This window comes from Schistocerca americana, chromosome 4 (assembly GCF_021461395.2).
Source record: "Schistocerca americana isolate TAMUIC-IGC-003095 chromosome 4, iqSchAmer2.1, whole genome shotgun sequence".
Lineage (NCBI taxonomy): Eukaryota > Metazoa > Arthropoda > Insecta > Orthoptera > Acrididae > Schistocerca > Schistocerca americana.
The window spans coordinates 341,885,444-341,912,017 of record NC_060122.1 but is presented as its reverse complement, the minus strand read 5'-3'; the positions used below and the strand labels follow the sequence as shown (position 1 = coordinate 341,912,017).

General features: G+C 42.6%; 1 protein-coding gene across 1 annotated transcript in view; it reads right to left on the bottom strand.

The window, feature by feature from the left end:
• Positions 1-13,033, bottom strand: part of LOC124613462 (trypsin beta-like) — a 34,778-nt gene extending 21,745 nt beyond the window's left edge. Inside the window, exons 1-3 of the mRNA XM_047142167.1 lie at positions 13,021-13,033; positions 4,874-4,947; positions 1,725-1,813 (exon numbers count right to left, since the gene is read on the bottom strand). Of these exons, the coding sequence (XP_046998123.1) occupies positions 1,725-1,813; positions 4,874-4,947; positions 13,021-13,033 (176 nt within the window). The remainder of the gene's footprint in view (positions 1-1,724; positions 1,814-4,873; positions 4,948-13,020) is intronic.
• Positions 13,034-26,574: the final 13,541 nt, after the last annotated feature.

Below are 26,574 nucleotides of genomic sequence, written 5' to 3'. Positions count from 1 at the left end.
GTGGTACAATAAGTACCCTCCGCCACACACCGTAAGGTGGCTCGCGGAGTATAGATGTAGATGTAGTAGATGTAGAAATAATTATTAACAACGAAGTAACTGAACAATGTCACAGTTTAAATGGTGGGACTTCGACACAAGCTACCATTGTAGCAATTTTTTAGATGAAAAGCTATGTCAATTTTGCATCAATGTATCGAACATGAAGAGAACACTTATTAACATAACGCGGTAGGATAGAAAAATTGAATTTTGTAAAACTATGTTGATAGCATTACAGTACCAACCACTACTGTATGGAAGCGAAATTTGGGTAAATAAAAAGACAGATGACAGAAAAGTCATGCAACACGGATGAGATTCTTTGTGAGAGCAACGAGGTGAACAAGAAGGGATATAATAAGGAATGGAGAATTTCGAATGGAGTTCAATGTACATGCTATTAGTGAAGAAACAATTGAATATAGTGAGAGGTGGAAGCAAGACATGAAAAACTGAAGACCGTCCAAGAAAACGCTGACTTACAACCCGAAAAGAAGGGAAAACATAGGTGGACCAGGAAAACGACGGACATAAACCTGATGAAGATGGAAGAGGCAGATGCCTAATTTCCTACATATGGAAGATGACTACGGTAACGACGACGAAGACTGTGTTCAACGACCCCACCTTCCGTTTAGCCACGTACATTAGTCGAGTACATAAAAGTTCGCATTTTTAAATTCTGTTATTGCGTTACTTGTAATTTCTATGAAATAGTTCATGAGATATTCCTGTATATGAGCCAGCCGGAGTGGCCGTGCGGTTCTAGGCGCTACAGTCTGGAACCGCGAGACCGCTACGGTAGCAGGTTAGAATCCTGCCTCGGGCATAGATGTGTGTGATGTCCTTAGGTTAGTTAGGTTTAAGTAGTTCTAAGTTCTAGTGGACTGATGACCTCAGAAGTTGAGTCCCATAGTGCTCAAAGCCATTTGAACCATTTTTGAACCTGTATATGAAATTCAGTCACTATCGTGTGTTCAAGAAATTATTTGTCTTTTACTATCACGGTCTGTAACTGACGACTCCACCAATACCTCCGCAATAACACATGAAGTATTACTGCTTCACAAAAACATTTCGTCTGTCTCTTCCGCAAATCTGAACTATTCTCCTCACACAGGGTCGCATCCTCCGCATAAAATGGCCGCAGTCCAACGTTCACGTTCACACTATCGTCATCGATCTGTCTCTCTTTCTCTTTCTAGCATTTCAGTCATCCAGATTTTCCGGGATTTTCCCTTTAACGCTCCATTCAAATGTCGGCGTGGTTCCTCTGCGAAGGGCACGGCCGATTTGCATCCCTATGCTTTCGTAATCCGGACTTGTGACCCTTTTCTAACGACCTCGCTTTTGACGGGAATTGAATTCTAATCTTTCATTCTTACTCCTTTCCTCTCTCTCTCTCTCCTTGTTCACTTCTTAAAACAGTGCATAATCAGTCTGGGTATTGACGTCGACGTCCAACACTCGTAGCTGTTGGCACGAAGTGTAAACACTCTGAACGTTCACCAGGACCAGTGATGTCAAATCCGCCTGAAGTGACGTGCTGCTTCGATCGTTGGTGAGAGCATCGATAATGACATCCGTCCAACTGTACGTTATGTCCAGCACTGTGAAATACTGCTACAGTATAAATCTGTGATTGAAGTAGGGAAATTTTTTCTGATATGTTGAGAACTTACCCGTCTATGCAGTGAGCAGCTGTCAACACCCAGTTTTGGTTGATGATGGTCCCACCGCACTTAAAATTGCCATTAACTAAAATGCTTACCTGAAAAAAAAGAAAGAAAACAAATGCATGTTTCCGTACAGAGGTGATGCATTCCATATTACACAGTTTAGACATAGTAATTAATTCTGTTATTTTCCATTTGATCAGCTTTAGCTGTTCAGAGGTGTATGAGCGACAATCGTTTCCTTACATCTAAGTAGTGGAGCTACTAAGGATTTAACCTTCAAAACAAAATATTTCAGTTCTTGTATGTGAAACTTAACAGGGACTGGAACAATTCGTTTGGATCTACATCTGTTGAAACACTGTAAACGTACTTTAGAAGAAGAATTCGAACCTGAGTTACTTTCTTACAATAACTAAACTATCAAATGTCCTTCGTGTGAGAATACAGCCTAAACTTTAATGTTGCTAAATTCATCCAAGTTCTCATGTACACACATCAAAACCACATATTGCATGTTGTACCACCATACACACCACGTAAATCATCAGCAGGTACATTAATCAAACAGCACACTAGACTACCTTTCTATAACGGCAGCAGGCGCACATGATTCGGCTGAGGCCAAGTCGCCCACTATGAAACGCTACTAAGGTTTGTCTGGGGAAAGAAGACGTAAGATTATAGGCAAACCTGTGTAGAGAATAGATGGAGCTGCTAATTTAAACGTGTTTCAATTATGTTGAGATTTCTAGGTAACTAGGAGAAATGAGCCACTGTGACGCAATGTATACTGATACAAGGCTTTAATGACAGAGAGTTGATATGGTTTCACGTGTGGCGTTACGTTGTAATGTTCGCTGTATCAACTGAAGACATTTCGTTTTCACAACATTCATTAATTTCATGGCATTATAATTTCTGTATACGTGATTCTTCAAGTCCAAGTTCTTGTGAAGTCAACTGTAGCAATATGACTTCAGAGCATTGCTTTCAATTATCTTTGATCACATTTTATACAGACTGGTTAGCTCCGCTTGTTAGAGAAATGATAAAGTGCATTCATTTTCTTTTCTGTTTCTGTTTTTCCTCCTCTCCGAATTGTTTATGTTATCTTTGTACTTGCCTGGAGTTAGAATATTGGTTTGACGCTTTCTCTACGCTTGTCCAGCCTGTGCATCTCTGCGTGCTTATTCAAACCTACAACCACTTCAACCTGCTTTCTGCAGTCACGACTAGCTTCCACTTCACACACATCCAAATACCACAACACTAAGTATTCTTTGATGCCTCAGGATGTGTACAACCTCACTGTCACTTGTTTTAGCTATAAAGCTATCTTTCCCAGTTTCGATTATGTATGTTACACTTAGTTACTTTTCCAACATTCCTCATCAGCTTTCCTTTGTAATACCACAATTCGAAAGCTTGTAATTTCTGTTTTCATGCCCTGATTATTCCAATTCAATACAAGGCCTTAGAATACATTCAGGAGTCTTTCTAATGGTAAGTTGGTATTCTATATTAAATCTCTCTTCTCCAGAAACGCTTTTCTTACTATTGGTGATCTGCATTTCGTGTCGCCTTTTCTTTTGCTACTACCGTCTATTATGTTGCTGCTCAAATAACGAAATTCATCTAGTACTTACATCGTTTAATGTCACAATCAAAGTCCCTCTGCATCACCTGATGTCATTTCCTGTTGATTATGTTAATCTATTTCCACAACTCTATTATTTCCATACGCGTGAGCCGGCCGAAGTGGCCGTGCGGTTCTAGGCGCTGCAGTCTAGAACCGCGAGACCGCTACGGTCGCAGGTTCGAATCCTGCCTCGGGCATGGATGAGTGTGATGTCCTTAGGTTAGTTAGGTTTAACTATTTCTAAATTCTAGGGGACTAGTGACCTCAGAAGTTGAGTCCCATAGTGCTCAGAGCCATTTGAACCATACGCGTGACATGCGAAGTCGTTTCCTATTTTTGTATAGAATTACATTCTCATCGACAGACCTAGATATTTCATTTCCTCTTTTGAATTTCAACTGCTTCTCCAAATTCATTTTCCACTTTATTTACGTTCTTGAACTATGTATGGTTTGAAAAACTATCTTCAATCGGGTCTCACGCCCTTCTCAACTCCTGCATCTCCTACATGACCATAAACTATTAGAACTATTTTCTGGTTTTTATAAAAATTGTAGATAAGATCATAATCTCAGAAAGTGTTTTCCAGTTATCATCGTCAAACACTCTTTCCAAATCTACAAATCCTACAGATGTCTTTTTGCCTTTCATCAGTCTGTCTTCTAAGATTAGTGGTGGGATCAGTTTTGTCTCGTGTATTCCTACATTTTTGTGGTACTTAACATTAATCATACCTGAGGTCTGCGTGTACCGGTCGCCATATTCTTAGGTTAATTATACATGTTAGTGTTTTCCAACCATGATTTATTTAATCCTTATCCTTAAACTTTGGGAACGAGTAAATATCAGCCAGGATAACGCGCGTCTCCGTTGGCCCATTCGTTAGTCACCTTATCGACAGCCAAAAGTGTGTCACACCTCACCGCCTGTTAAATTACACTGGTATCGTTCCACTATATGTAAACTGAAAACGCTCTACAGAGGCAGACACAGAAACATATATGACAGGTCACATGCACCAAAATGCTTCATGAATGAAAACAATGAGATAAGTTTTTGAGCAAAGACAACAAATCTACGGTGGAGTCAAGCACGTAGAGACTGCGAAATGGAATACTGTGAGTAGTGCTATTCCATTCGACCAAAATAATAGTCTATAGGGCACTGGAGACCAAGAATGTGGTTTCAGGAAGGAGGTGACTCATCGCTGTACTTCCCAGCGTATATAGAAGGGGATAAAACTGGCAACATCTAATGTTTTACTAATCAACAAGCCACACTAAATGAACAAGTAATTGCTCTTGGTTGTCGTATGAAAAGGATTCTGAAAGAAGGCAAGATTTTTCAACAAGATCTGTGCAATCCTAGAATAATTTCTTAATCGGTAGTTTTCACATTTTTCGATACCAGGAAAATAGTTTTTAAGCTACAAGTGCAGAAATATTGCTCAGAAACGAAGCTAAAATAGATAAAACTAAAATTACGTTTTACAGAATTTTCGGTAATACTTTACCACAAAAGGGAACTCGCCATCTGATGCTGACGAACCTCCCACTATTCTTGAGCCGTGGTTCCTGCCTGGTGCTCCTGAAACAATAAATACTGCGTGACTTTCTTGATATCCAGGTTCCCATCCGCTCCGAATTTTCTGGGGTTCTACTCGTGTAAATATTTTCCCGATCTGTCCCTGTCTTCTCAAACACTCGCTTGGGAGAGGGGAACGCCCCGGCTTTTATTATATACTTTTCATGTGCTATGCATGTTGAAGTGTCAGGATGGCTCTAATATTGCCAGGTGAAACATATATATAAATAAAAACAAATATACGCAAATATCTAACTGTGACCTTCGTACCACACACTGTGCCTTTTGTCATCAGTCTTTCACTAACTACCTTAATTTATTATGTTCTCTAACTGTGTCAGTTCTAGAGAGCAATAAATAATTTCGATTTTTTTTTCGTGGACAATTGGACGTAGTATCAGCAATGGACTTTGATGTTTAGTCACCACATTTCGTTTGTTGTGTGCGCCATGTAGTATGTTACAGTCTAATACACAATAGGTTCTAGTACATGTAGCTATATAGGATACATTGATTAAGAAAAAAAGTGAAGCATATGTCAGTTTAACTCTGTTCAATTGCACACCATCGGTGGTTTGTTAGTGGATAAAGTTGAAATTCTGTATGACATGGTATGGCCACCAGAATGCATTGGTGTTGCTCGTGTTTACTATTGTTACCAGATCTACTAAAATAAATAGGCGGCGTTTAATGCCGTCAGATATTGAAGGATCACTGAGTCCAAACCAGAGATGTTGCGTACTCAATTGAGACTGGATTATCAGCAGCAGACAGAGTTTGAAAGCGTTGTTGGTCTTCCTTTGGCCAGCTGGTCGAACCGGGAAATACTTAGATCTGTGTGCCATTTAGATGTGACAGTGATGCGGTGTTGGACTGCATGATTACGTGAGGAGAGGCGAACTAGACGTTGAGGTTCCAGTGGACCGCATCTGACCGCCACAAGGAAGAAACTCCATATCGTGCACCAAGCAGAACGTGAGCCCTTCTTATCCGCACCTGTCGTCCGAGAGAAAATAATAGGCTCCCAGCAATGCGCTGTGTCATCCGGCACCATTGGCAGAGATTAGCATCAGCCGGATTAACTAACTACCATCCCATGCTAAGCCTGCGTTTGCAGTGGTGACGAGAATGGGAAGGATACGCTGCTGATGAATAGGGCCACACTGTGTTCAGCGATGAACCGCGATTCTGCGCCACTCTCCATGACCATCGTCAGCGATGTCTTGAAAGGTTCAATTGTTTCACTGTTCTGGAGAGGCGCAGCTGTGGGGCACAGACGGGTCTGACTTCACGCCACGGGAAGTATGACTGAGAGGACCTGATGGCACTACCGTACCTCAGAGGCATACGGCATCTTCATGTGTTTCCACTCATGCGACAGTATGGTAGAGCCATTTGTAAGCAAGACGATGCTCGTCCCTATATGGAGCGTGTATCTATGAACTGTATGCGTAGTGTTGAGGGATTTCTATGGCGATAAAGTTCCTCAACATAGTCCCCGATAGAACATTTGTGAGACCCACTTGGATATCAGTTCCGTTCCAGGGCCTGGATCCGGGATGTCGAGGAGCAGTTAGATAACTGCAGACCCCTTACTTCAGAAAGTGACGTACTCATAAGAGAGCCTACATAGCCAAGTTCTTTTGTAATGTGACTCAGTTTTGTTATCAGTGAAATAATAACCACATACTCTCTCTTGCTCTTAAATTATCATTTCGTTTCATCCTCCCCTTGAAAGAGCATCTGATTTTTCTTCAGAGTATTTGCTGCATTTATCACGTTCAGTCGCAAATAAAAATTAAATTATTTCGAGTTTCCCATTCATAAAGTATGAACACTTAGTGAACAGTGCGTGGTACGAAGGTCACAATTAGACATTTACATATATTTGTTTTTATTTGTATATATGTTTCACCTGGCAATATTAAAGCCATCCTGAAACTTGAACATACATAGCACATGAAAAGTATATAATAATAATAATAATAATAATAGCATAACAGATACAATAATGATAATAGAATTTTCTTAAGATGGTGTTGAACAGTTTACTCATTTTTTCTGTCGATGCGATAATTGACATCTAACAGTAATACTCGTACATGGCGGCAGTACAGATGCAATCAAGAGTGGAGAAGAAATTTAGTGGTCAGAGAGAGAAAGAGAAGTTAGAGGTTAAATTAAAATAGATGTTGAAGATGAACTGGGGGGGGGGGGGGGGCAGCTCTTGTCCAAAAATCATCACAGAACAGTACTGCGTTCGTTTGTGCATTATTTATACGAGCTTGAAACGGAAATGTCTTAATCCTTTTTACCTTTGTGCTAAGAAGTTTAATTCGCAAATTTATTGCGTGTTTGTGCGCCTAGTTTACAGTTCCGTCACCTTTAGTATGTGTAGGGATTTTGATTTCTATGTTGGTGACCCTACATTCATAGTTTAGAGCCATGCTGGCTTTGGTCACGCAGCTTGGGTCTGCTGCCAGTGGGCCTCATTGTGGGGTGCCAAGCTTGAGTATCAAACGAAAGTCAGGCACTCCCACGTGTCCCATAATCTGTCTACTACCGTGGCCGCACCTGTTGTTGCCCGCGCTGAGGTGGGCCCCTGACCACAGGTGCAAGATTACAACAGAGCTGTTGCATCGTCGTCAGGACAGATTGCGGACCTTTGGTGCTGAGCCGAGTGCAGAGTCTAATTCAGAGGCTCAGACGGCTATGTGACCACTTAGGCGGCAGATTATTTGATTTGCGCCCGGTGAAGTATCGGGTTCCGCTTAATAGGTCCTTGGTCCCCCTACATAAACGAGGCCGCTACATGGTTGGTGGGGGCTGTGAGCTCTGGTTAGTTTTTTGGTTTAGAGGGCCGTAGAGAAGAATAAAAAGGGCTAGAGTCTCAAAGGCAGCGGGTCAAACATTGCACGAAGTTAGTTCTAGAAGCACTAAGCATTACAGCACTAAACTGCTATAGCTGTTTGGGAAAGAATCAGGGCTTCAAGTGCTAACAGGAAGCAGTGAAGCTAAAATCTTTGTAAGTACAGAAAACTGGCTAAACGTGAAGATGAGTTCAGCTGAAATTTTTGCAAAGTATCTAACGGTGTACAGAAAGGGTTGATTAAATACAGCGTGTTTGTAGCTGTTAAAAAAGGTTATGTTGGAGTGACACTGCAATAGATAGTTCCTGTGAGTTAGCGTGGGTGAATGTCATACGTGACGAACGAAATAAATGAATATTTGGTTCCTTTCATAGCACCTTGACTCAGTTGATACAAGTGCTGAAAGGTTCAAAGAAAAATTTAGTACCTCCCCAAATACGTACCCCACTCATTCGGTTATAGTTGGTTATGACTTCAATGTATTCTGGAAATGGTGGAAATACATGTTCAAAGCCGGGGATAGTTATAAAACATCGCCTACCATTTTCGTAAATGCTTTGTCAGAAAATTATCTTGAACCCTTCGTTGAGGAGCACACCGGCAGTGTTAATGCTTAGAAAACATACTTGATCTCTTAGCAACAAAAAATGCCTAGCACATAATGAACATCATGGCAGATACAGGACGTAGTGACCAATAGGTCGTTCTTTATAGAGTGAATAACGTATCATCCAAATCCACAGAAAATAAGCTACAATATATCTATTTGTAAGAATATATGAAAACTCGCTTCATGCTTTCTAAAATTACTATCCAAGCGTAGGCCCGATGTGGCTTAAATTCGGAGAAACAGCATCATCAGGAATTGGAAGATTTATTACAAATAAATCAATGAAAGACAGAACGGATCCCTATTGGTACACATGGCAGGTCAGAACACTGTTGCAGAAGAAAGGGAAGAACCATGCCAGATTTCAAAGAACGCAACATCCCGAATGAATAAATTTTACAGGAACTTGAAAATTAGCGGCGATTTCAATGCGACTTCGTTTTAATAGTTCCCAGAACAAAACTCTGTCTCGAAATCTGACAGAATATCCAAAGGGATTGTGGTCATATATAAAGTTCACCAGTGGCAAGACGCCATCAATACTTTCACAGTTGTGTACTTATGATAATGTTACTGATGAAAATGACACTAAAACTGTGTTACCAAATACTGTTTACTGAAATCCCTTCATCATAAATATGAAGTAAATTTTTTCCAGAATTCCAATTAAGAAGTGCTGCCAACGACATTAACTTAGACGTAGATATCCTCTTTGCAGCGAAGCAACTTATATCGAGTAATCCTGTACAGATTATACGACAGTTAATTTCATTTCAGAGTAATATGATCTAATAGCACCACCCACTGAAGTCATATACAACTGCCTACTCAACGCGAGGTCCGTACATAAAGAATAGAAGGTTGCACGAGTCATACTCAAGAAAGGAATCAGGAATACTGCACTGGATTTCCGACTGCTATTACTAACTTTGATTTTGGATCGTATACGGTTTTCGAATTACCTCGAAAAATTACACGTATTGATTCGTAGTCAGGAGAGATTCGGAAAATATAGTTCTTATTCGACACTGCTCCTTAGTCTCTTGTAGTAATGAGTGCAATCAATAGGGAATCTCCAATTGATCCCATATTTCTTGATTTCGTGAAGGCTTCTCATTGCGTTCCTCAAAAGAGGTATCTTATAAAACTATGTGTCTATGCAGTATTATTGTCTCAGTTGTACAACTGAATTCTTGATTTCTTCTCACAGAAATTCACATTTCGTAGTAACTGACGGAAAGACATAAATGTTTTAGGTGACAATCGGAGCATCAATCCCAGATTGTTCGAGATGATGTTGTCTTTCACCGTCTAATAAAGTAATCACAAAATCGCAACCAACTGTTGCCAACTAATGACAAGATTTCTGTATGGTGTGAAAAATGGCACTAGAATCTAAGTAATGAAAATGGCGAGGTCATTCACATGACTGCGAAAAGGAATTTTTTAAATTTCCAGTATGCGATAAATCACACAAATCTACAGGCTACAAGTTTAACCAAATATATAGGCTCAACAATTGCAAAAAACTTCAGTTATGAAGATCAAGTAGACTATGTTGTGGGGAAGGTGGACCATAGACTGAGTTTTATTTAGAGAACACTTAGAAGATACAACGTGTCATCTAAAGAGACTGCCTACAGTACTCTAGTCTGTCCTCTGTTAGAATATTATTGTTCGGTACCCATTCTTACCAGACGTGACTGACGGAGGCCATTGGAAGAAAAAGGCAGCTCGTTTTGTACTGTCGCAAAATAGATGAGACAGTGTTATGGAAGAGATACCCGAGTTGGGGTGGAAGTCATTATACCAAAGGTTTTTTTTTTTTTTTGTTTCTTGAGACAGCGAGATCATCTTTTCATGAAACACCCAACTCCTAGTTTCTCGTGTGAATGAGAGAATGTTTTGATCACAACCACCTACATAGGGAGAAACGATCATCGATATAAAATAAAAGAGATCAGAGCTCTCATGGAAGTACTTAAATGTTCCGTTTTTCCCGTCCACTGTTCGGGAGTGGGAGGGAAGGGCAAAAGTGTGAAACTGGTTCCATGAACTACCCTCTTCCAGAGACTTAGCTGGAACTTGCAGAGTTGTCATATAGATATGGATCTAGATATAGATGTGGATATCATATCTTTTGTGAAGTTGCTGTCCAGTACATATTGCCGAGATTAAAACTGATAACATCTTATCGACACTAGCAGAACTCGCCAGCCAAATAGTTAAATGCATCTACGACAACGATTCAAAACCAATGTGGTTTGTTGATGGACTGCACCACTGACACAAGTAAAACGCCTTTCTAATAGCAGCTGTTATGTTCTCAGCATATAATGAAATCAATTATCACGACTCTAATTGTGCCATATGAGGGGAACGAGTAACTAATACCTGGTAATCTGTGTTGTATCAGCATTAAACCACTGTTTGAGACATGTTTATATGCCTCACTTGTAGTAGCCTAGTGCTGAGCACATCATGATTCACTATGGGGGCTCAGAAAGAAATTTAAAACTCAGAGTAAGGAGACGAAACGGTTTCTACGAAAACAAGCGTCACACAACAGTCTAATACCCAAACAGCAAAAATCACCTCAGATGTAAAATCCTGCCATGCAAATCACCGTTTCATGGTCAGCTAATAAATAACGTTCAAGACCAAAATTTATTCATGTAATCGTTGATTCTTCCATTTTGTGGATTTCAAGCTGTTTCCTTTATCCTTTATTAAGTTAAAAAAAGTATTATTGTTTTTCTCACCAGTCTACTCCATCAACTTCAGCTCCAAAATTTTATCGTTCGTACTGGTAATTAATCTGTATATTCAGTAGTGCTTTCAAACTATTAACTTTTCCACATCCGTTAGCAGGAACTCTCTCTTCCTGATAATTCAATCGTGTTGATACTTACACATTTTTCCCGTTCTTTTATGTAGTATTTTTAGAAGTCCTGATCTTGCTTCAAAATAATGTGGTATCCTTAAGTATTTAGTACATCGTGTTAAACATTACTATGTCTACATGGCTACTCTGCACCTTTAAGTGTCTGTCAGAGGGTACGTCGAACCACCTTCACACTATTCTCTATTATTCCACTCTCGAACAGCGGGCGGAAAAAAGCAACAGCTGTGTGCCCTGTGTGAACTCTGATATCCCATATTTTGTTATACTGATGGTTTCTCCCCATGTATGTGGCGTCAACAAAATATTTTCGCATCCGGAGGAGAAGGTAGGTGATTGAAATATCGTGAGAAGATCCCGCTGCAAAGAGAAACGCCTTTATTTTACTTATTTCTACGCTAAATCCTGTATCATATCCGTGACACACTCATGACTTGTGGAAAAATTAAATTTGATGATTATTCACCTTGGTATAAAACGAATCAAGAGGCTCCGTCAACAGATGACAGGCGAATTTATCAACATAGTAACAGGAAATTGAACTGAAAACCGTTGTAGAGAAATTTGTTGATATGTTATGTAGTTCATTCAGTATTCACTTTTCCTACTACGGAACTATTTATTTTTCGCCTTAGTCGTCCGGATATTCTGTACAGTCGTTCAAATTATTGTTACCTTAATGCCTGTACATATGAAGTTGTAAAAATTTTTCCCCGCGGAACAAATTGAGATCTCACAGATTAAGTTCGATTGTCGTGAAAACGAAGCCGGCGTTCTAAGCAAAGTGGGAATGGTGCGAGCTGTACTTTCAAACATATGTATTTGATATTATTACGCTAGATACCCATTGGAAACGGGTGGTTATGTATTACTGTAATACACGGTCTGATAGTGGACTACGGATAGTTTATTACCACATACGACAACATCATGGATGTACGTTTATGACTAACAATCATAAAAAGTATGCTATTAATTAATGTGAGGTAATTACAAAGCTGACATGTTGGCGATTTACACGTATCGTGTGCGTCGGTATTAGCCGTAACGCAAATACTATATGGTAATAATAATAATAATAATTGTAGCTACCGGGAAAGAATAAGCTTTGGAGGACTGCAGTTAATTCATTTCTGCAAAAACCAGATGATATGCATTCTAATATCAGCAGTTTCTCAAATGGAACAGTTTCTACAAGATAGCTGTATTCAATAAATTGTAGTAGTTTCTAGTTAGATGTTGGCGGCGTACTATCCTGTTGCCAGGGCTAACAACTAGCAGCTAATGCAAAAAAAAAATTAATATATGACACTGCTAAGACTGAAAATACAGTAGCCTTTGATTACGGACTTAATAAGCCGCAACCAAAGTCAGCCACATCATACACATAAAAGTAGTAACAGTGTCGAGACATGTAATGGAACGGTCATATAGAATAAGTTGGAGAAACCGTGAATGACGGGTTCAGATAAAATTCGACTTACCGCACGTCGAGAGAACTAAGACAAATCATTCTTCCCATTTTTCAGAGAAAAAAAGACGACAACTTTACATATGGCACAAGAAAATGTACCTTTTGCCACCTGAACACAAAAGTTTTTATTCATCATAAACTGCTAAGTGAATAGTTGTACGAACCATACTGGGTACGTTGTATATACAGAACGGTGGGGGAATGGTTACAGCTGACGTACTTGCGTCAAACATTCTTAGGCTGACATGAGATTCTAATATAAGTAACTAAATCTCTTTTTCGGAGAAGGTGGCTCTATGTCTCATTTGTAGCAAACTGCAAGAAAGGCCTCCAGTGCGAAGTTACGAGTAATCTTGAACCTCCCACAGACACTCTGAAAATAGATTTTATACTAACAGCCCACTAAGAGTAATCATTTTCCTCATCTGTCAGAGAAAACGCAAGTGAACTTAACATATGGCACAGTAGATTGTACATTTGCACGTAGAATACAGGTATAAACAGATACAGATTTATGGTATATAACTTGCTACAAAATGTCACAATTGTTTAATTGTTACATACCTGCATTTATAAGTTAAAGAGATGAAAATCTGCTAGCTACGAAACCGTATTTAACAAAATTATTGTAATCGAAGGGCGACAGATCTTCTGCAGTAATCACATCCATAACAAATTGTCGGATTATGTAATCGAGTAAGATATGTTACACTGCATTAGCGGAAGAATTTCAGAGTGCACTAAGACAAGACCGAAAAAGAGGAAATTAAGCACTGTAAAAGACTCACACTGCTTTGCGTACTGTTTGGATCGACACATATAGGGCAAATGCAAGAAATGGTTCAAATGGCTCTGAGCACTATGCGACTCAACTTCTGAGGTCATCAGTCGCCTAGAACTTAGAACTAATTAAACCGAACTAACCTAAGGACATCACACACATCCATGCCCGAGGCAGGATTCGAACCTGCGACCGTAGCGGTCACGCGGTTCCAGACTGAAGCGCCTTTAACCGCACGGCCACACCGGCCGGCCAAATGCAAGAACATTTTATCAATATGGTACTACTAAATGGAGTTCAAAGTTAGCGTGGCTCTTAACTGTAAACCAAGCAAAACATTATGAAGCAGATGCCAAAGCTAAGAGGATCGACAAGTATTGTAAAGTAGTGGCGAATTGCTTTACTGTTAGCAACTTGATTCTTGTTATGTTTATTTCGCTTACAAAAAAAAAATTACAACAGATGAAAGAGGCAGATGTGAAGACAAGCACCATCCACAGATGAAACATATTGTTTAAAAATGTGCCGGTGGCCTTGATACAAATTGAGTTGGGGGAATGTCATGAATTGAAGAACGTTGATTGCTGGATAAACTGCATTTTCTTCCAAAGATAAAAAAAATGCTTTGATAGAAGATCATCACATAAAAATATCACCAACTTCTGTGGTTCATATGAGATAATAAGTGTTGTTCTGACATGAGCTGGATTATAAGAAAGTTGTCAATTCGATGTGTTTGTTGACTCCAGAACATAAGAAAGAACTTGTGTTAAGATATTCAAATTTCGAATATGAAGAAATATAATTATCTTGGTCCCCTGACGTGATCTGATCTTAACTATAACATGAGCTGAACACTATATCTAGTAAACAGAACTGCAGCCAAACAGTAACAAGTTTTTGTACAGATTCCTTTCATAATTAGACTGAAAGTGATATCGAACTCATCACTCTCCATGATCTCCGTGGTTCTAAAAGCAATATACCGTATAATAGGAGAAAATCTCATATTACAAAGTGACTTATACAAGAACATGAAATCAAACAAGTTATTGCTCAAAAATGTTATTGTCTTGGATATTTTAAATTTTACTGTATGAACAAAGGGTTCAGATACAACGATCTTGTGACATTCACGATTTGCGACATCTTCATATACAAAATTGAATGTTACGTAGACTCTTACCATAGCACTGGCTAGCTGAAAGCAAGAACAAGCAAACAATGAAAGAAATCATCGTGAACAGACGAAGTTCGACTTCAGGCTGGTATCTTTTATACAAAGTTGGTCAATGACGTAGCGGTGCGTGCCATTTCGTCCGCAGTGACACCTTTATCTTATCTGTTGTGTTCTTAGTTGTTATTCGGTGTTTCAAGTGCTGGAAAGTACTTGCTGTTTTTGTTAACCGTGAAATCAAGAGAAAGGTAATGGTGCAAGTACTTGATAATATTTGAACTTATTTCTTCTCAAGTCAGTTGCCCTCTTATGACAGTGTCTAAAATCATGATTTTATTATGGTACATTCCTTGCCTTCCACTTTTGTAACCTGCTTCAGCTGATGTTCTTTTTCTTCTTCTTTTTCTTTTTCTTCCCGGCATTTACCTTTTCCCATTTCTTCCTAGTCGTAAGGGTTGATGTAATGTTAGTGGCAATTGGTGACTGGAACTCGAGGTTCGTTTGCCAGTCTGACGAAAAACGCTGACTTCGGCACTTCTAGGGGTAGGAGAAGAATATAATAATTCCAATCCCAAAGAAAGCAAGTGTTGACAGATGTGAAAATTACCGAACTATCAGCTTAATAACTCACAGCTGCAAAATACTAACGCGAATTCTTTACAGACGAATGGAAAAACTGGTAGAAGCCGACCTCGGGGAAAATGAGTTTGGATTCCGTAGAAATATTGGAACACGTGAGGCAATACCGACCCTATGACTTATCTTAGTAAATAGATGAAAGAAAGGCAAACCTACGTTTCTAGCATTTGTAGACTCAGAGAAAGCTTTTGACATTGTTGACTGGAAAACTCTGTTTCAAATCCTAAAGGTGGCAGGGGCAAAATACAGGGAGCGAAAGACTATTTACAATTTGTACAGAAACCAGATGGCAGTTATAAGAGTCGATGGGCACGAAAGGGAAGCAGCGGCTGGGACGGGAGTGAGACAGGGCTGTGGCCTCTCCCCGATATTATTCAATCTGTATATTGAGCAAGCAGTAAAGGAAAGAAAAGAAAAATTGGGAGTAGTTATTAAGATCCATGGAAAAGAAATAAAAACTTTGAGGTTCGCCGATGACATTGTAATTCTGTCGGAGACAGCAAAGGACTTGGAAGAGCAGTTGAACGGAATGGACAGTCTCTTGAAATCAGGATACAACATCAACATCTACAAAAGCAAAACGAGAATAATGGAATGTAATCGAATTAATTCGGGTGATGCTGAGGGAATTAGATTAGGAAATGAGACACTTAAATTAGTAAATGAGTTTTGCTATTGGGGGAGCAAAATAACTGATGATGGTCGAAGTAGAGATGATATAAAACGTATACTGGTAATGTCAAGGAAAGCGTTTCTGAAGAAGAGAAATTTGTTAACATCGAGTATAGATTTAAGTGTCAGGAAGTCGTTTCTTAAAGTATTAGTATGGAGTGTAGCCATGTATGGAAGTGAAACATGGACGATAAATAGTTTGGACAAGAAGAGAATAGAAGCTTTCGAAATGTAGTGCTACAGAAGAATGCTGAAGATTAATTGGGTAGATCACATAACTAATGAGGAGGTACTGAATAGAATTGGGGAGGAGTTTGTGGCACAACTTGACAAGAAGAAGGGGCCGGTTGGTAGGACTTGTTCTGAGGCATCAAGGGATCACAAATTTAGCATTTTAGGGCAGCGTGGAAGCAGATTCAGAAGGATGTAGGTTGCAGTAAGTACTGGGAGATGAAGATGCTTGCACAGGACAGGGTAGCATGGAGAGCTACATCAAACCAATCTCAGGACTGAAGACCACAACAACAACAACAACAACAGGTGTAGGATTCCTGGAATTCTGACATAATCACATCGAACCATGTGAATCAGGGTGATGAAATCGTCATTCCAAAAATTATGACATTATCACATACAGTCATGTATACCAAGGTCCTGATATTCGGGCTCCTGGAGTTTTGACATCATCACTTCACTGTCCTGTGAAGGCAATCAACTCCCCTCACCCCTACCACTCCTACACCGTCCGCACCTTCACTCACGGGTGTCGTCATAGTGAGAGCCAATTGTGTGCAATTTCAGCACCCAACCTCTCAACAATTTTTATAATTCAATTGCTTCTGCACTATCAGTTGCTGTTCAGTACGAAGTGTCTTACAGCAGCAACAGCGATCATCTCGGAAGAAGATCATCGGTAGGTATTTTACTTTTCTTATAACAGTATGGTTATTATCAGCAAAAAGCTGTGTATGTTTCACATATAAACTAATGTCATGACATTCTCTGTTTATACTTAGATTTAGCTGACACTTTCTGGCAGATTGAAACTGTGTGCCGGACCGAGACTCGAACTCAGGACCTTTGCCGGCAAGTGCTTTACCATTTTTTTTCCAGAGACGTTACCCCCCCCTCTTTTTTTTAAAAAAAATGTGGTCAGTTCTGAGCAGGTGGAGACAAAGCGGGCGCAGGTCGAAACTGAGGCCTGACCACGATGCCTCCCCCTCCCATCCCTGAATCACTCCATCAAGTAGCTTTTTTTCTTTTCTTTTTTCTTTTTCTTACCGGGAACAGGGTAAATAAATAAAATATCTTTATTGGTACAAGCTTAAATACAACAGAAATGCATCCTTCCGGCGGAAATAACGCGAGACATTACACTCGAACAAGGCGAGCCAAGTTTTTATCAAGAAGGTGTCAGGACAAATAATAGTAACAATAGTACTGATGTAAGCTAAGAGGTGTAAAGCGATAGACAGTAGAGTTGAGGGAATAACCAGCGTGTTCTGGTGTAGTGCATAAAAGAAAGGACGCGCGTTCCATGCGCCTACTCCACTGTGGGTTACGATATAGAAAGTAGCGCGGAGAGTCTCTGATGTCAGCAGGGGGAGGGGGGAGGGGGGCCGGAAGCGGGAGTGTTGTCGACGTGAGGCATCATCCAGCTGAGCGCCGGTGACGTAAAGATCGCGTGCAAGTAACTGGCAAAGAAGGCGCAGTAGCGCGGTCGCTGCTTGACTTCACTGTGGGCGGTTTGTAAGTACTGCCAGAAGTCAAGGCGTGATTTGTCGCCATCATCATACACAGGTTATCGTCCACGTCTGGACCCATACAATCGCATGATTTTTGGTGTCGGGGAAATAAGTATTCTCAGGACGGATAAAAGTCCACGGGTCATTCGAGTCTGGCGGAACGCGGAGGTAACAGTCAACGAACTGTCGGCCAAGTTTCCAGACGTCACTGGTGGCAGCACAAGTCAATTGGTGGACATCGTCAACCGTGAGGTGGCAAATGGAACAAAGCGGAGCGTCCGTTAGTCCGATGGCGTGAAGACGTTGATTTGTGGTGAATTTTCCACTTGCGACGTGGTGCCATCTTTAGGTCGAGGAGAACGCGTGTTCGGTAAGTGTGTGTGAGCATAAGTGAAGTCGACTATGAAAGGTGCGTCAGATGGTGCTTGATGTGTCGGACTGGTACTGGTGGCATTGTGGTTGCGGGCATAAGAATTTCCAGCAATTCGCATGTAAGGGTGGTGCCCTAGTTTCACTGCTTCTGCATTGTGGACATGTATAAAGACGCCTCTCGGAGTCGCACATTGATAAGGCCGAGGTCTCCTGCTCGCGGGGAAAGGGTGAGCTTTTCGTAACGAAACTTCAAGATCGTAACGGCTGTAAGAAAGTATCCGAAAGCAGCCTGGAGGCTGCGTCAAATAGTAGATGGTAGTGGGAGTGCCTGCGCTATGTGGACCATTCTGGACGCCAAATGTTGATTGAGGTATTGGACACGTCGTAAAGAATCGAGTCGGCGGAGATTTTGTCGCACCACCGTGCGGTTAATTTGGAATAGACGCCAAAAATTGATGGCAGAGGAGCCGCGCAAGGTGGAGGTGAAAATGATACCAAGGTATCGTAGTGTCCGTACACACGGAATAAGCGCAAAGTCGTCGTGTGAGAGGCCGCGTCCAATTGACATCGCCGTGAATTTAGACACATTCATGTTACTGCCCAGTGCAGTTCCGTATGTTGATATCAAATCAAGCAGCGCTTGTTTCATTCCGTGAGCGGACCAAGAAGAGGAGGTCGTCCGCATATGCGCGACCCCGAAAAGTATGCTGTCTCAGAGTGAGACCAGAAAGGTGGCTCGTCCCACTCCCGATGAGTGGCTCCAGTCTTATGGTATAGAGTAGAGTCGAAAGTGGGCACCCTTGCCTTACGGAACGCCGGATCCTCACTGGTCCCACCACACAGCCATTTACCGGAATCAGCGATTCGGCGGTGCCGTACAGGCGCCAGATGACATTGATAAAGGCGAGCGGAAAACCCATGCGGCTCATCTCTGAGAACAGGGAGCGATGTCGTATCTTGTCGAATGCGCTGTCAAACTCAATGGCAACCACCGCGGCGTGGAGTCAGCACGCCACTGCCAGTGCAATTAAATCACGACATTCTCCTGTGGCCGTTTGTGGATTAACTGAGCCACCCGGAGTTGTCTGTTGCGGAGTAGAATGCCAGGCAGGATCTTGCGCCATCCTTTCGTCAGGAGTTGTGTAAAAATTTTAGTCTGCGTTAAGAACAGTCAGGAGACGGCAGTATGCTGTCGTCAGTCCCGGTGTCGGCTTGTGGATGGGTGTAATAATTCCCGCGACAAAGAACGGCGGTACGGCGTTCCCCACCTTCATCATTTCATGAAACATCGTCGTCCACCGTGACGCCATTAGTGCGAGGAAAGCGCTATAAAATTCTATCGGCAATCCGTCGACACCACACCAGGTGACTTGTTGAGAGCACCTTTGTCGATTGCATCGTGGACTCTTGTCACACGTAACTGTCTCCATCAGCTAATCAGCTTCGTCGCTGGCGATGGTGCGAGTTACGTGTGCTAACGCAGACTCCTCAGTATGGTTGTTGGGAGTCTCCACCTGGTACATTGTGTGGTACTGGTCCACATCTACATCTACATCCACACTCCGCAAGCCACCTGACGGTGTATGGCGGAGGGTACCTTGTGTACCTCTATCGGTTCTCCCTTCTATTCCAGTCTCGTATTGTTCGTGGAAAGAAAGATTGTCGGTATGCCTCTGTGTGGCGCTAACCTCTCTGATTTTATCAGCATGGTCTCTTCGCGAGATATACGTAGGAGGGAGCAATATACTGCTTGGCTCCTCGGTGAAGGCATGTTCTTGAAACTTCAACAAAAGCCCGTACCGAGCTACTGAGCGTCTCTCTTGCAGAGTCTTCCACTGGAGTTTATCTATCATCTCCGTAACGCTTTCGCAATTACTAAATGATCCTGTAACGAAGCGCGCTGCTCTCCCTTGGATCTCCTCTATCTCTTCTATCAACCATATATGGTACGGATCTCACATCGGTGAGCAGTATTCAAGCAGTGGGCGAACAAGAGTACTGTAACCTACTGCCTTTGTTTTCGGACAGCATTTCCTTAGAATTCTTCCAATGAATCTGACTCTGGCATATGCTTTACCGACGATTAATTTTATATGGTCATTCCATTTTAAATCACTCCTAATGCGTACTCCCAGATAAATTATGGAATCAACTGCTTCCAGTTGCTGACCTGCTATATTGTAGCTAAATGTTAAAGGATCTTTCGTTCTATGTATTCGCAGCTCATTACACTTTTCTACATTGAGATTCAATTGCCGTTTCCTGCGCCATGCGTCAATTCGTTGCAGATCCTCCTGCATTTCAGTACAATTTTCCGTTGTTACAACCTCTCGATGTACCACAGCATCATCCGCAGAAAGCCTCAGTGAATTTCCAATGTTATCCACAAGGTCATTTATGTATATTGTGAATAGCAACGGTCTTACGACACTCCCCTGTGGCACACCTGAAATCACTCTCGCTTCGGAAGACTTGTCTCCATTGAGAATGACATGCTGCGTTCTGTTATCTAGGAACTCTTCAATCCAATCACAAAATTGGACTGATAGCCCATATGCTCTTACTTTGTTCATTAAACGACTTTGGGGAACTGTATCGAACGCCTTGCGGAAGTCAAGAAACACGGCATCCACCTGGGAGGCCGTGTCCATGGCACTCTAAGTCTCGTGGACGAATAGCGCTTGGTGGGTTTCACACGATCGTCTTTTTCGAAACCCATGCTGATTCCCACAGAGTAGATTTCCAGTCTCCAGAAAAGTCATTATACTCGAACATAATACGAATGCTGATGCATTCACTCTGGGTGTCAGGGGTGGACGGCAGGGCGTCCAGGTCACGGAGAACGGCGTAGAAATAGTCGGTAGTGTGCCGGCGCCACGCAGCTACTTCCTTGCCATACTGAATCAAGGTACGTCGAATGGCAGGTTTGGCCCATTCCAGCCACCAACTGAAGGTCGTGCAGTACTTAGGTAAGCAACGTTCACAGGTGGCCCATGTCTCGGTAACACGTTGAACACATTCGGGATCATGACGATCGGAGGTGTTTAGCTTCCACAGTGCACGACTGTGCCAGACCACTTGCTGGGGGAGGAGAATGTTGCAGATGTAGACACAGTGGTCCGAAAAGTCCAAGGGCCAAAGTTCTGCATCTTGTACTGTAGATGTGAGTTCCCGAGAGACGTAAATCAAATCAAAGCGGCTCGCTGGTAAGTAAGTCCAGGCGCGTCGCCGAGCAACACTTCCCAAGTGTCGCAGAGCAACAGATCACGGACGAGAAGACGCAGTTCTTGACAGATGTTGTAGTGGGGCAGTTCATCCTTGGGATACAGGACACAATTAAAATCGCCCCCAAGCAGGTAATGGTAACAGCGTAGAAGCAACAAAGGGGCGATTTCTTCTCAATAGAAGTGTACCCTGTCGCGTCTGCGGGTGGAGTCTGACGGAGCATAAATATTGACAATACGCGTCCCCATGACGGTGACGGCCATGCCTCTGGCAGACGGAAGGTATGTGATGTCAACCACAGGAATGCCTTCTCGAGCACAGATGCCTACGCCATGTCCCAGGTGGTCACCAGGAGAAGGATCTGTCGCGTCTGCGGGTGGAGCCTTATGGACCGTAAATGTTGACAATACACGTGACGGTGATGGCCCTGGCTCTGGCGGATGGAAGGTATGTGATATTAACCAAAGGAATGCCTTCTCGAGCATAGATACCTACGCCGTGTCCCAGGTGGTCACCAGGAGAAGGATAAGTATTATATCCCGCGACGTCTGGAAGTGTGGCCAACTGTACTTCCTGTAGTAGTGCGATGATGACGTCCGATGCCCATATCATCTCTCGCAGATGTTGAAGTTACACGGGGGAGCTAATGGTGTTAGTGTTGATGGTCGCTACTCGGTAAGTTTGGAGTCGTACCCCGCCGTGGAGGGGAACTCCATCAGCAGAGGGTGAAGAGGGGCGAGGCAACGTCGAGTCATGCTGTACACCACCAGACAGCATTAACCATGGCGTAACTGGGCTGCCATCTGGGGTAACTCTGTCCCCAGCGTGTGATCAGGGCCCTCGTCGACTTCGTCAGTCCACGCCTTCGAAGGCGCTGTCGTTGTGATGTTCTTACGTTCCACTCCGTTCGTAGGAGCGGAGGACGTCTCGGCGGCAGTCGCAGCGGTGGAGTCCATTGGTTGAGGTGCACCTGGGAGAGCCAGCAAAGTAGGAACCGGCACAGCCACTGCCGGCGTCACGTTGTCGTCATTCGTGTCGTCGTGCACGGAAGGCCTCTGGAGCCACAGGGGGAGGTAATCCGTCTCGTTCCGAGACCGTACGGCGCCTCCTCTTGCGCCTTTTAGGTGAACGTTGTTCGTGTGTTCGTCCTTCTGTGTCGGAAGACGCAAGGGAGTCGCGGCGCACTGTGAAGAGCGTCATCACGGGAACGATAAGTGAAGGGGCGTCCATATAATCAGCCGGGTGGGGGTCGGATGTCGTCGCTGTTGGTAGAGGTGCCGGAGTAGCGTCAGGTTGGGAGCGCGACGCGTCGACCCCGGCGTTATCTGTAGCAGCAGGAAGGGTCACTGGTACATGGTCCGACGGGCGGCGGCCGGTGGGAGGAGAAGAGAGCGCCGATGCCTAGGTGATCTGCAAAACCGTCGTCGGAGTAGGAGGCGCCACGGTGCCGGCTGGCAGTTGGGTGATTCGTCGCTGAAGACACTCAGGCCTGAGGTGGCCTTCTTTGCCGCATCCGGAACAGGTCTTTGGTTGGCCGTCGTATATGACGACCGCGCGGCACCCGCTAATTTGCAGGTAAGATGGCACGTGGCGATGGAGATCGATGGTGATCTGTCGTATACAGTTAAGAACGGGTTATATTGGAATTGCGCCCAGCGTTCGGCAGTGTGGCCGTGTACAGTGCCATAGGGGCGGAAAGCCACGATAACATGTTCCACCGGGAGCTCGGAAGGGAGTTCAAAAACTCGTATGGTGCGCATTCCCGAGCCTGCGTGGTCGACAGTGACCGCACCGACATTTCCGTCGGCGTGGCAAACCCATAATCCGTGTTTGGTGGCACGAAGTATTCTTTCGCACACCGCTCATTGACGATTTTGACGTACACTGTTCTGGTTAATATGGACAAATGGATGCCCAAGATGTCGGAAGCTGGGATCTTACCAGCGTCGCTTAGGAATTGTTCCACTTCCAAGGCATTTGGTCGTGTGTAGTCGTTGCAGAAGCTGAATTTTCTAAAACGGTTGGCCATGGTTCTACTAAACGTAAGCGACACGTAAGTGACGGCCGCTGAAATGTAAACAATAGCGTGCCCGCGCGCTCCGCAGGCGGAAACAACAGCACGTCCGCACTGCACGGCTGCGAAAGACAGAGACACTCATGTACGACTCACGCCAGTCCTCATAGTTTTACTTCCACCAATACCGCGTCTCCTACCTTCCAAAACTTCACAGAAGCTCTCCTGCGATGTTGAAGAAGTTTGGAAGGTATAAGACGAGGTACTGTCGGAAGTAAAGCTATGAGGACGGGGCGTGAGTCGTGCTTGGGTAGCTCAAAATGGCTCTGAGCACTATGGGACTTAACTTCTGAGGTCAGCAGTACCCCATACTTGGAACTACTTAAACCTAACTAACCTAAGGACATCGCACTCATCCATGCCCGAGGCAGGATTCGAACCTGCGACCGTAGCGGTCGCGCGCATCTAGACTGAAACTCCTAGAACCCCTCGGCCACACCGGCCGGCTTATGGAGATGACTTGGGTGTAGTAATTAGGAGTGATGATGACTTTGCAAAATTGACGAGCATAATTAAGCTGTATTGCGTAATTGAAGGTGCAGAAGTAAACAAAACCAAAAGTTCATTTCTTTATCTGAATGGTTTTCAAAACAGAAGATTCGAATGGGCGGAACCCACAGATCACCACAAGTCGCTGGGAGTCACTTTTTATAAATGCCCTCTCCGAATGACTGCAGTAAACTGGAAAGAAATGCTTGGAAAAATTCGTGGGATGGTGAGAGACCACAGAAATAGAGACCTGAATGAAATACAGACAGTGGTACTATACTTTCAAAAGTCTTCTATCTTGATCAGTGCTACCGATTAGATTTGGAGTTGCAAAGAACATTACGAAAACTTTTTGCCATCTCATATGGAGGGGACATATCTTCAAGGCTTCGGCTGGTACAACAACCTTGAGGTGTGAGCATCGTGATTTAGGACTGGAGGACATCCGGGTCTGAGATACCCTGGAAGTATAACAGCATTATTATTTCATACAATGGCGCCAAAGGGCTCAGATCCACCTGGAGGAGTACCGTCAGTTCATTTTAAATTAAAGCATGTCATAATTTATTTTATCGAAGTGCGCTATGTTCAGAGAATCTGTGGAAATAATGGAACTATCACTAAGGAATCTATTAAATACTTGCGCAAACTAAAGTGAGAAAAAGGATGGAGGCAAAAAAAAAACAACTAAAAACTGGAAGAATATCTGGAACAACATTAATGCCAAAGTCCTGTCAACAGAATTACGGTCTACGTGGTATAGAGTAGTTAATGAAATTATATCTACCAATGATAAATTGCATGCAGTAGGTCTGAGTGAAACGAACTTGTGTCTTAAGTGTGGATTAGTGGACACTTTAATACATCGTTTTACTTACAAAGGTTATTCTATGGTAGGGTTTTGTATAAAGGACCAGAAAGCTTTCCTATGACGAACTGATGGGAAGTATGTGACATCGGATGAATTGGTGACAACTGATTCTATCGACTTCCCGAAACAAAAGAACAACGCTATTATGTGAGTGTATGGGAATTTTGTCAACTACGTGATAAATAAATAAGGGGGACCTGACACAGTTGAGGAACAGAAATTGTATGTCGTATCTGAATTCCATAAAGCATACGCAAGAAGAGACCATAAGAGCAATTCTGGCAACATGTTGAAAGTAATGTTTAACAGCCAAGGAATAGGATGAGATTATTCCCAAGTTCAGGCAATGTGTACTTTGCAAGAAGACGAATCGTGTAAGCGTGTAAACATGAACGGCATGCTAACAACATTAACAGAGTTAGTTTAGTGTGTATCGTCTGTATACCAGTTGATAACAGTTTATGTATACAGGGCGTCCCAGCTATCTTGTCCACCCAAAATATCTCTGGAACAATAACAGCTATTGGAAAACGACTTTCACCGGTATCAATGTAGGGCTGGGGCCCATGAATGTACATATTTGGAAACATTCTAAAACGAAAGCATATGTGTTTTTTAACAAAAACTTATGTTTTTTTAAATAGACCTCCTGTATTTTTTCTTCAGCAATCCATATCATGACAAAGCAGATACACAATGGCGTTGATTGCATCGCAATATTCCCATTACATCCCGAGATATTAAGACGCGAAGTTGACGCTTGAAACACCCGACATGCGCTGCTAGCGCACGTCCTGAGGCTCAGGCGTGAACCCCATGCTGCCCGTCATCGCGATGTGATTGACATGCGTAATCACTCTTCCATACTTATCAAGAGGTCCGAAACGAATAATACGGTCTGCTGCCATCCTGCATTAACGTCGTACATTCCAGCAGGTATTTATCCCATAGGCTAGGGGTGATGCGGTTCTGTAACATATCTGTGTACCGCAACGTTAGTCACAAAGTTAACTTCGCTTATCATTAATCCGTTACTATAAAGGTAATGCCGCTCAACGTTAAAACTTTACTTTACTGTAGATCTAGCGCAAGTGACAGTTAATCATTCACTCGTAATAGTAAAATTCGTGTTGATGGTTTTAGTGAAACGAGCAAGTCGACTAAAAGTTTTACCGTTGTTTAGGTAAAAATGTTTTGATTTGGGAAGTTCAGGTAGGACATAGAAGATGAATGTAAACATGTTTAACCAATTAGTTTTATTATCACATAATTATCAATGTTATGTTTATCTAATGCGTTAAATGACAAATTGTTGCAAACAAATGTTTCTTAACATCACTGGGTAAAATGGCCCTTTGTAGAAACTTCCACTGTGATACCAGCACTACATACTAAACATAGCGTTCACATCTCATGCTCATAGTGATGCCCATTGCCTTGCATACATAGGGTCACTCTGCGGATGAAGGATGCCCTACTTCGTGCTACTCCAGAGATATTTTGGGTGGACAAGATAGCTGGGACACACTATATATATCGCAAGATCAACAGGATCATACATTTTAAGTACGGTACCTAGGTGAAGTGCTCGAACGGACAGGAAAGGAGAAAGTTTCCCAGAACACTAGATTATTATAAATGAAGTGAGCCTTATACAAAACACATGGTATTTATAACAATAAATGTCTGTCCACCTGCACCAAAATTCGTCACTACAACACTAATCAAA